Raw genomic sequence first — 12,319 nt, forward strand, 5'->3', positions numbered from 1 at the left:
AACACTTCAAGATTATCCAATTGTTAACATTTCTAAACCATTTGAGACTAAGGTTACTTGACTCCCAATTACCCCTTAATACTTCAATGTATTTCCTAAGTAAAAGATCACTGTCCCGCATAACTGCAATACAAACATCAAAATCAAAGCAACATCAATTCCTTATTGTCATCCAATCCAAATTTTGCTGATAACCCAATAACATCCAAGAAGTCTATCCAGGATCATGTTGCATGTAGTTACCATGTCTCTTGAGTCCATCCCCCTAGGCCCAACCCCTCAAAGGTTTCACCACCTTTCAATAGAGCCACCCTGAGTACAATCCTTTAACATATTTTGAGGGATTTTCAAGATCCAAACTACAGCAACCTCCTCTAAGACTTCCAAAATTTAGTATCAAAATGCTCATGGATCATAGAGACATGTAAAGTTAAGTTTATGTTACTCCCACTTGCCTGCTTCTGGACTTCTTTCTCATGGAGAGGGACACTACTAGAAGTCACCAAATTTAAAGCACCAGTACAGAATTCCATCTATTCAACAAATATTTACTGAGTACCTGTTATGTACCAGATACTGTTCCAGGCACTAGAAATATATCAGTGAATTAAAGAAGGCCCAAGCCCCAAAGGTTTTTCTAGCATTAGGATACAAAGACAACAAGTTTTTGTAAAAGTGGATCTCTGTCCTCATCAATTGTTTCTTGAATAGAGATCTCAGTCAGGATGCTCTCTCTGACTTAGTTGATGATTTCGGAGCAGAACTCATCATCCCCTCACCCCCAGATATGGTCAACTCACAGAATGAGGGACAAGAATTCATATTACTAAATAATTTGTGGTAAAATCCAAAGGATACTTAGTGAAGCAAAATATAATAAAAAGGTTTTATTGTTTAGGATATATGTATGTGTATGTGATAAAATTTTATTGTTTGTATATGAAAGGGTTTGGGGTGTGTGTGTGTGTGTGTGTTTGTATTATTTCTTGAGGAGGATCTTTTATACACTTGGCCCTGATTTGGAAGCTTGTTTTATTTAATACCTTCATTATGGACAAGGAAGCTCAGGCACACAATAGCCAAAGTAACCTTCCTTTATTAACCACCCTGCTCAAGGTCACACAGAAATTGTAGTCCAGTTCTATTTCCACTCATCACTGTCTGTTATGGTTTGGATCTAAAATGTCCCCCCAAAAGTTTGTTGAAAGCATGGTTCCTAATGCAGCAAGGTTCAGAGGTGGAGCATTTAGGGAATTATTGGATTGTGAGGGATATAAGCCCATTCATGAATAAATACATTTAATAGAATAACAATTTGAAAGGACTAGTGGGCAGTAATTGTAAGCAGATGGAGCATGGCTGGAGGAGGTGGGTCACTGGGGACTTGCCCTGGAAGGCTTCAAGCTTCCCCACCCTTTCGCTTTCCTTTCCTCTCTTCCCCCTTTCTCCTTTTCCTTCCCCTCCCCTTCCTTGCTGCTTTCCTCTGCCACACCCTTCCACCATGATGTTCCACCTCACCTTTGGCCCAGACCAATGGAGTCAGTTGACCAATGGACTGAGATGTCTGAAACCATGAGCCAAAACAAACTTTTCCTCCTCTAAGTTGTTCTTGTCAGGTATATGGTCACAGTGAAGAAAAGCTATCTCATGCTGTCAAGTTAGAATTGGGGTTTTAAATCTATTTCTTGTTTTGTGCCAAGGAAAGGATGAATTAGAAATCATTTTTGAAAATAGAATGTTGGTGCATTTTTCCTTCCTATAATCTAGGGGCCTAAAAGTATCTTTGGGAAGATGGAAACATCAATTAAATCTTATTCCTGATCAGGCAGCTGTTTTACAAACTGTTACAATCTCAAACCAATCCTCAACATGGGAGAGTTAAAAGACAATTGCTGTTAAGAGACACTCTTAAGAAATGGAACTGCATAAACGAATTGCTACACGACGTACAGGCCCCCAAAGCAGAATAAAATGACAAAGCCACATTCAAGCTATCACAGCCTAACAAATGGGTTAATGCTAACATGAAGTGGGTTTTGTTTGTTTTTTGTTTTGTTTTTTCTTTGTTTTGGTACTGGGTTCAACCCAGGGGTACTTTACTGAGCTACTTGCCAAGCCCTTTTTATTTGTTGGGACAGATTCTGGCTAAATTGTTGAGGCTAGCCTAAAACTTGCAATCCTCCTCTCTCAACCTCCTAAGCCTCTGGGATTCCAGGTGACTAAATGTGAAGTTTTTATTGGTCTTTTGAGAGTGAAGAAATAAAAGAAATGCCAAGCCTTTTAGGCTCATCCTGGGAGGACCTAGAAGGCATCTGCAGTAGACAGAGGCAGGATGGAGACTAGAGGCTGTCAGGTAAAAATTTGCAAATAGAAATTTGAACTTTCAATAACACAGCAAGCAGTTGTGCCTAGCAGCTGTCTCAAGGAACTGTGGTCACTGGAGGTTCAGTAAGAGTCTGTCTGGAGCTTGCTCACCTCCTTCCTCTGTGTTTTCAGATGTACTCTGGGCACCTTTAATCTTCCAATGACATCTTTTTCCTTCAGTTTCCAAATAGATGTCCCATCTGAAGAATTATTAAATAGAGACTCCTGTAGGGTCTAAGGATAGGCAGGAGAATGGAAAGGGTAGAAGCAGTCTCCTTGCTGTGGCCTCCAAAGTCCTGTAGGATCTCTACCTTTCAGGTTTCATCTCCCATCTCTCTTTCTCACTTGCTGTTTCTTCTCACAGATGACTCTTTTTTGATAACATTAAACTCATTTGTGCTTCAGGATCTCTAAGCTTATTGCCTGGGATGTTTTTTTCTCCAGATACTAGCATTCAGGTTTCTGATCAAGATGCCTCCCTAGATAGACATTTAAAAAAAACATTCTGTATGTTCCTCCAACCCAATGCCAATATCACCAAACTGTGGTACACTGTCAAAAAGCATGTATTAACTGATAGCTTGGTTTATTTACTTGGTGATTTGTCTCAGACTACCATGAAAGTCCTGAGGCAAGAACATGTTTCTCTTGTTCATCACTCTAGTACCCAGAAAAACTTGGAACATAAAAAATAAACATTCACTCAATATTTATGAATGCATGATCTCTCTGAAATCGTATGCTGAAGTATGTATACATACACAGATGCATTCTCCCCTGCTAGGGAAAATCCCTAGATTTTATTAAATTAAAACTCACTAAACAAATTATTATGACAGAGACTCTGGGGACCTGCCATTTGTCACCAGTATGCTCCTCAGACCTTTACTCATAAAAATAAAATCTCAGACCTCACCCCAAACATGTTAAATGTGAATCTAAACCTTTGCAATAGACTTCTCCAACTCAATGCAACCTTAGCAAGAGTCTCAAGTGATTCATATATGCACATTAAAGTTTGAGAAATACTGCTCCAAATACAGTAAAAAAATTTTAGCCAGGGCTTCACAGTCTTCATTAGTATTCACTGGATACATTTTCAAGAAATAAAATGCTTATTAAATATTCAAACAGAAGATTCTATAAGCCTTTAAGTTTAAAATGGAGATGTATGCTTCTTACAAATTTCTTGTTTTATACCATATCCTATTCATCAATATACTACCTTTGAAAAATATTATTTGAGTAAATGACCTAATTATTATAACCTTCATAAAAGTAATCTGCTTTGTTAGTTCTTAACCTTGGCTCACACTGTAATCACCCCAGGAATTTAAAAAATATTGGACTGAGTTTCACTCCTAGAGATTTTGATTAATTATCTGGGATATACATTGATCAAGGGTAGTTAAAAATGTTTCCCAGATGATTCTAATATACAGCCAAAATTGAAACCCATTATATTATATAACATCTTCTCCCTCCGATCATTACTTGGAATGCATTCCCAAAGATGGGTAAGAAAGAAAGGCCGGAAGATCCTAGTTTGATGGAATTTTCTTTTCCCCTTCCACCCTCTTGAAGCCTTCCTTTCTAGAATTTGGTAACTGATGAGAATTTTGAGCAAAAAGTTAATACACTGAGGTTAATGGAACTGGTGAAGATGATTATACTAAGCAACTGGGTAAAGCTAGATAAACTCAAAGCTATTGAATCATAACTTGAGTCTCCACTGTAAATTCATGTTTTTTAATATAATTATATAGATGCATTCAAAGATAGATAATCTCTCTCAATAAGGTTAGGATTATGAAACACAAGGACAGGATGAGGAGTAGTTATTGGGGGTCTCCCCTTGAAGGACACTGTGTGTCCCTGCCCTCTTCTTCTTCCTCTTCTGCTTTCTGACCATGAGGTGAGCAGTTTTTCTCTGCCATAGTGTGCTGCCTTGCCACAGGTCCAAAGCAATGGGACCAACTGATCTTGAACTGAAAACTCCCCAACTGAAATCCAAAATAAACTTCATTGCCTTATAAATTGATTATCTCAGGTATTTGTTATTATCTCAGGTAATAGAAAACTAACATACAGAGAAGAAAGTATGACCCCATTTCCCCCAACCCACATATCTCTTCGTGTCCCTATTGGTAGGGTCTGGGTGTATGTTATAATGTATGTCTGGCCCAGGAAAAACATGACTTCTAAGAATCTTATCAGAAAGGATTTGTAAATATAAGAATCCTTTACTTGTCTGTTATATAAATTCAGATTTTATTATTGGATTTGCTTGAATCAAAATTATTTGTATTAGGGGCTGGGACTGCAATTTAGTGGTAGAGCACTTCCCTAGCATGTGTGAGGCACTGAGTTTGATTCTCAGCACCACATATAAATAAAATGAAGGACTGCAGGGCTCAGAGGTGCATACCTGTAATCCCAGCAGCTCGGGAGGTAGAAGCAGGAGGATTGCAAGTTCAAAGCCAGCCTCAGCAAAAGCGAGGCACTAAGCAACTGGGTGAGACCCTGTCTCTAAATAAAATACAAAAAATAAGGCTGGGGATGTGTCTGAGTAGTCAAGTGCCCCTGAGTTCAATCCCCAGCACCCCGCCCCAACCCCCAAATAAAATAAAGGTCCATCAACAACTAAAAAGAAAACTTAAAAAAATTATTTGTAGTAAAAATATAGCTCTCGGGCTGGGGATGTGGCTCAAGCGGTAGTGCGCTCACCTGGCATGCACGGGGCGCTGGGTTGGATCCTCAGCACCACTTAAAAATAAAATAAAGATGTAAAAAAAAAAAGATATAGCTCTCACATTTTCAACAGATTTCTATAGCACATCTTTGCTCATAAACTGAAAATTATGAGGGCTGACCTAAAAAATAATTTTTAAAAAACTAGTTTAAAATTCTCATGGTCCTTTCACCAATGTCCTGTTGATTGATGCAATAAATCACAACTAAATGTGGCTTTAACAATAGGGCACAATTCTGAATATCATTTGTGTGTAAAAATGATATGGAATTTGGCTCTCTTTGGAATATCAAATGCTGAATAGCTGCTGGAGTCCAGTAGCCTGTTATGAAAACAGGGTGGAGGAGTCGGGGGAGGGGGGGTTGACCCTTCCTATTGGACAGGGGTATTTGCCCAGAGGTCTGGTTTTCACATAAAAGACAGGAACCACTGAAGTCAGTCCCCACTTCCAGTCCTAGAGGTCAGTCAAAACAGAAAGAAAGGAAGATGGCAAGAATAATATTACTTCTCCTTCTGGGTCTTGTGGCTATATGTGCTGTGCATGGAGTATTTATGGAGAGACTTGCTTCCAAGAAGCTGTGTGCAGATGAGGAGTGTGTCTGTAAGGAATTTTTCTTTTTTTATGCTTTTCATTATCATTATGTTATATTATATTATATATATATATATATATATATATATATATATATATATCTCCAATATATCCACTAACAGCACAAAATCGAATTGTACTTCCAAGTGAATTTTCTTCAATGTCTGTGTTATCAGCATTGCACATCCTGGTCCATGCTCTTGGGGTCTGACTATGGAGAATTCACTTTTCTAAGATGTTGTTGCAGCACTAATATTTTGGTTCACTTACTCTTTGTGAGTTGAACCCAGTTGCAAACTGGGATGTGTGAGTCACTCTGATTTTCTAGTTTTGTTTTTTTTAACATGCTTATAAAATGTAGTAAATTCAATTTTCTTTTCTTCCAGATACTATTTCTCTGGCTAGTGCTCAAGAAGATTACAATGCCCCAGACTGTAGATTCATTAATGTTAAAAAAGGGCAGCAAATCTATGTTTACTCAAAGCTGGTGAAAGAAAATGAAGCTGGAGAGTTTTGGGCTGGCAGTGTAAGATGAGATTATTAAAAACATACACATATCTTCACACATGTTGCTCTTAATTTTTCCTCAATTACCTATCTGAAACCCATTTTAATGCTTAAAACTGTTAAAAACAATTGGAAATTGTAAATGCAAAAATTCAGGTGTATTGCTATTGTTGCATTTTAAAGAATCAAAGGTAATTTCATAACAAAACCAAAGGCAGGTTAATGTGATGTTTTGGCAAGAATAAAACCATAAACATTGGGACTTGGACATCCCAAAGAGTTTGAATTTTATTCAAAAATGTTCCAGAGAACTTGCCAAGTAAAAGATATGTGTGCTGGCAGTTAGTCTAAGTTAAAATATCCTTTTAGGAAACTTTAGTACCCACTTTCATTCCAAAGAATCTGTTTTCTTCAGTTAAAATACACAGGGCCAGACCCTGGGGAGAGATGAAGCAAGGTTGGTTTACATCTTGGTTGGCAATCCCAAAGAGGTTCTAAGGTAATGAAGAATTAGATTGAAATGCATTCCAAGTATACTTTCATTTGAATTGTTGTATACTGAGAAATAGATATCCTTTAAAACAAAAGTTTCAAGTAAATACTTTAAAAAATTACCGACTTTATTATTATTTTTTATGGATTCCTAAAAGATTTCAGGCTTATCTGATATAAATGAAGTTCCAACTTTGACTGAGTTCCCTGGAAACCAGAGTGAAAGGGAGGTGCTAGTAGTTACGAAATTCTTTTTATCAGCAAAGAGGATACCTGCAGGTTTTGCCCTAACTGATCCTCTTTTGGGTATTCAGGTTTATGGTGATCATCAGGATGAAATGGGAATTGTGGGTTATTTCCCCAGCAACCTGGTCAAGGAGCAACATGTGTACCAGGAAGCCACCAAAGAAGTTCCCACTACGGTAAGCATCTCAGAAGTGAACATTAGAGGTCTCAGATCTTGGGGTAATATAGGCTAGTGCTAAAAATGCATCATGCGACCTACAAGATGTGTTGGAAAAGCCCTCTATTTCCAATGCCAACTTGCCAGAAATAGTGAGGTTTGGGGGGACATTTAAATCAACTATTTGTATTGAATATTAGTGCAATACTCCTGCAACTCCCTAGCCCACCCCTCTTTTTAAAAGTTTATTATTTTTGTTTTAACTTTATTTTTTTCTGTGTTGTTGGGGATATAACTGACCAGTAACAACTGTATATATTTAAGGGGTAAAACTTGATGTTTTGATATAGTATGAATGGTGAAATGATCATCACAATCAAGCTGGTTAACATCTGTTACCTCACATAGTTACTTTTGTGTTTATATGTGTGTATTTAAAGCACTTCAGATCTACCTTCTTAGCAAATTTCAAGCATACAATACAGTACTCCTTTGTTTTATATGTGAATCATCCTGAAAGGATTCCATGTCATAAAGAAAGAAACTAAAATAATATAAACTGACTCTCACTGACAGTTTACACATATTTATAAAAGACAGATGGGGGGGATTAGCACCTGTTTTTTGATAAAAATCAAAACATTCTAGAAAAATCTTTGAATGCCTTATTTTTGTGACAAATAGACTCAAGTATGAAGTGCACTCATACTCTTTCCAGAGCCCTGGGTTCTGGTAAACTCATGGCAAAAAAAAAAAAAAAAAAAAAAAAGATTTTTCTGAGCTGCTTTGCACGGTAGTTGTTTTGAAGAGATTTTTCCCAAAGCTAATTACTGTGTTTCAAATATTGCCTAGCCTATACAAATACCACTCACTTGTCAGCGCTTCTTAGGACTAAGCTTGATCTGTCAAATAACCATAAATTAAAAGTTTATTTGACTGCAAATTGGTGCAGCCAATTTGGAAAGCAGTATGGAGATTTCTTGGAAAGCTGGGAATGGAGCCACCATTTGACCCAGCTATTCCCCTTCTTGGTCTATTCCCTAAAGACCTAAAAAGAGCATGCTACAGGGACACTGCTACATCGATGTTCATAGCAGCACAATTCACAATAGCAAGACTGTGGAACCAACCTAGATGCCCTTCAATAGACGAATGGATAAAAAAAATGTGGCATTTATACACAATGGAGTATTACTCTGCATTAAAAAAATGACAAAATCATAGAATTTGCAGGGAAATGGATGGCATTAGAGCAGATTATGCTAAGTGAAGCTAGCCAATCCCTAAAAAACAAATGCCAAATGTCTTCTTTGATATAAGGAGAGTAACTAAGATCAGAGTAGGGACGAAGAGCAGGAGAAGAAGATTAACATTTAACAGGGATGAGAGGTGGGAGGGAAAGGGAGAGAGAAGGGAAATTGCATGGAAATGGAAGGAGACCCTCAGGGTTATACAGTGGAGGGGGTAGAGAGAGAGGAGGGGAGGGGAGGGGAGAGGTGGGGGGGGGATGGTGGAGGATGGGAAAGGCAGCGGAGCACAACAGACACTAGTATGGCAATATGTAAATCAATGGATGTGTAACTGATGTGATTCTGCAATCTGTGTATGGGGTGAAGGTGGGAGTTCATAACCCACTTGAATCAAAGTGTGGAATATGATATGTCAAGAAATTTGTAATGTTTTGAACAACCAACAATAAAAAATTTAAAAAAAAAGTTTATTTGAGGACTTTCATTTTAAGCAGCTTTTGACTTGAAGTGGTAATTATTTCATATTCTTTGGAGTCTGGCCTTTATTTCTTTTAAATCCAGATTTCTCTTTGATTGGATATGATTTTAAAGAAAGAACTTATATCTGTCTTCTGGCCCTACCTTCTCAGTTCAATCTTTTCTTTCTCTCTCTTTTTCTCTTTCAGGATATCGACTTCTTCTGTGAATAAAAATAAGCTAAAACTTCAGATAAAAAATGAAACACCAAAAATGAAGAAAAAAGCCAAAATAACAAAGAAGTGCCTATCTCTAATTTCTGACTTTTGTTTCAAGAGGGTCTGGGTCTTGGGTCTGGAGGTGGAATAAAAGAGGATTTTCAACTCAGCCTTTTTTACTGTGGGTATGGTCTTTCCACAAACAGGACGGAATTGAAACTGAAGAATTCGTTTTCAAACTAGAGAATCTTCTTTTACATGGGAATGCATGTAGAAGATGATTTATTTCTAGTTATTTCTAGATAGTAATTCTTCCCAGCTCTTTGACACCCTGTACATAAACTTGGTGAGCCCTAGGTTTTACCTTTGGAAATCATGGTTCCTAGTTATTTGTCTCTCTGGCTATATGGAGCATTAAGAATATATCTAAAGTAATTACATTATTAAGGAGTATTCTAGTATTATTACTTTTAATAATTATAATTTTGGATGTGAAGTTGTTGGGAATTTTAAAAAAAGAAGTTTTTAGACTCAGATGTTTTAACTATGTTTCTGAACTTTTAAAATAATTTCACATATTATTTCGATTAAATAACTTTACCTTTTAAATAATCAACTTACCTCCCTCCAAATTTGAATAACTATATGTGTATATCTGTATGTACTAGAAGAGGGCAGTTTATGGAAATAACTTTGTGTGTGTGTGTGTGAGCGCGTGCAAGGGACCTCAAGCTTGCTGGGCCATTGCTCTTCCACTGAGCCACATTCCCAGTCCCTTGGAGGTTTTCACTCCTTCCTTCTTTCCTTTCTTTCTTTCTTTTCTTTCTTTTCCTTCCTTCCTTCCTTCCTTCCTTCCTTCCTTCCTTCCTTCCTTCCTTCCTTCCTTCCTTCCTTCTCAGTACTGGAGATTGAACTCAGGGGCACTTTACCACTGAGTTACATCTCCAGTCTTTTTTATTTTTGTATTTTGAGACAGGGTCTCACTAAGTTGCTTAGAGCCTTGCTTAGTTGCTGAGAATGGCCTTGAACTTGCAATCCTCCTGCCTCCGCCTCCTGAGGCACTGGAATTGCAGTTGTGTGCTACTGCACCTGGCTTTACTACACTTTCAATGGAACAGTTTCCCCTTAATAGTGCTCTCACTGATGTTTCAAGCTTCCATTCATCAAATGACAAAGTCAAAAAATGTCTGTGGGCTTCTTCTCTACTTCTATTTCAATTTTTAATTTCTTCTTTCTGTGCAGATTCCTCTAGTCAAGTATGATGTGTCAAAAATATCTGATGAGGGAATACAGATTTTGTAGTTCTGAAAGGCCCACAAGTTTTTCTATAGTTAGCTGGAAGTCTGCACTGTAATTGTGTATCACTAATGTCATTATTTTGATTTACTTGTGAAGTTTTGTTTGTTCATATGTAATTTAAATCTAATCTGCTTAAAAAAGAAAGTTTCTGGGATTTAAAAAAAAATCAACATTTGACCTTTGGATATACAGACTGTTTGGGAATGGAATAGCTTTTCAGTTTTCTATGATCTGGTCATCCCACAAGCGTGAAGAAGGAAGCAGAAGAGAACATTTAAGGCAAGTCAGAGTCTTGGGCCAGGGTCATTTTTCAGTTGTGTTCACTATGGCTTTAAGTGAATGTCATTTTACCAAGTTTTTAGGGAGGTCATTCAGTAAAATAGTACAAAAAAGAAAAGAAAAAAGAGAGAGAGAGAGTAAAAAGGAAAGCAAAAAGAAAATCTATAAAACACCCACAGTTTACAGGACTCTAGCTAACTTCATTTCATAAAAGTTTTCAGATATCATCTGGCATCTAGGGCTCACAGCACAATTTTAAAACAGATATTACTCCTACTTCTGTTTCTTTCTGCCTCTCAGTTGCTGGCTCCCCTTTGCCCCTTGAGACGCCCCACACCCTCATTTCACCATTCATCTGGCCTCAGGCTTCCAGCCTCACTCCCATGCTTAGGGCATCTGCAGCAGAATTCCCACTCTGCTGCTATAACATGCTAGATATTTTACTGATAAAAATCAAAGGTACTGATTCTGATCATATGAAATTTCTAAATCAAAGATATTTGTGACACTCTCCAGAGTGCATACACTTTAGGAATTTTATATCAAAATCACCTGAAATTATCTGAAATATTCCAAAGTCATTCCACTAGCAACTCAATGACGTGGTATGAAATGTATGAGTACAATTTTGATTATAATTCCTAGTTCTGCCCACAGCCCTTTATTGGCACTGATGTGTCAGTTAACTACATCCCACCACGTTTTATAAGAATCCACATATTAGATATTATATAAAATTTGCTTACCTGTGAGATCTATAGGCAGGTGGGTGTGGGCATGCAAAGTTCTCACATCTAGGCTCAATGAAGTAGGATTGCTTCCCATGCATATACCCATTCTGGAAAGAGCATAAACAGCAACACCTCTGGGAAAACTGACCTCAAAAAGGGAGTGTCTTATCACAGTGTGAGAGGCTAGGGTTTCCATACCTGATGGCATTTGTGGCTACTGTAGTGCTATGAACTGTCCCTCTGCTCTTGTGGTGTTGGAAGTCCAAGTCTCTGGCCACATACAGTAACAGCCTAGGTGACCACCAGGAAGAGAGGACACCTCCACTGCCCATAGCAGCAAGTATCCACCTGGAGATGAAGGCACAGTGTCTTCTACTCTTCCAAATGAATATGCACGGATGTGAGGTGCATACAAATCAGCAGTTTATTCTGTCTAGATGATTAGATGTTGGGTATACCTTTTTATGTTAAATAATTCTATAAATAATATAAGCAATTTGAAAAAGTTACATTGGATTGGTTTCCCCAAATGATGTCAAAATCAACAGAATACATGTCGTGTAATATGGACCATTGTAGGTTTCTTTGGCATTATTTTACATTGTGAGGAATAATGGCCAAGCTTTTTATTTTTGTGACCACCCTCTATCTTCCCATTTCACTCATTTACAAAGTGAGAATAATAATGCCTTTGGGGGTAATAATAACTAACTTTGAACATAATTATGAAGATTAAGTTAAATAAGACACTGTAGGTATCACCCAGTGGAGTGCACCATCCACAGTAGGTTTGTAATTAAATTTAAATAAAAAGTGAGACAACTTTAAGTTTTTTGAGACCTCTGAAAAACTGCTTTTAAAAGTAAATTAAAGTATATCTTGAGCATCTTTTAATTCCAGAACACTAATTGTTGGGAGCTGCCCTGGATGCAGACCTTCAAGTCCTAATGCCCTGGGCACTGACCATGATAGTGCC

General features: G+C 37.6%; 1 protein-coding gene across 1 annotated transcript; it reads left to right on the forward strand.

Moving 5' to 3' along the window:
- Window positions 1-5,575: 5,575 nt before the first annotated feature.
- On the forward strand, window positions 5,576-9,187 carry Otor (otoraplin). Its single transcript, XM_046434260.2, has 4 exons — window positions 5,576-5,717; window positions 6,095-6,234; window positions 7,022-7,129; window positions 9,026-9,187. The coding sequence occupies exons 1-4, from the start codon at window positions 5,603-5,605 to the stop codon at window positions 9,047-9,049; spliced, it is 387 nt and encodes a 128-aa protein (XP_046290216.1). The 5' UTR covers window positions 5,576-5,602; the 3' UTR covers window positions 9,050-9,187.
- The last annotated feature ends 3,132 nt before the right edge of the window (window positions 9,188-12,319 follow it).

The sequence above is a fragment of the Marmota monax genome, unplaced genomic scaffold, assembly GCF_021218885.2.
Source record: "Marmota monax isolate L192 unplaced genomic scaffold, Marmota_monax_Labrador192_F-V1.1 WCK01_AAM20220418_F8-fsc00005, whole genome shotgun sequence".
Taxonomy (NCBI): Eukaryota; Metazoa; Chordata; class Mammalia; order Rodentia; family Sciuridae; genus Marmota; species Marmota monax.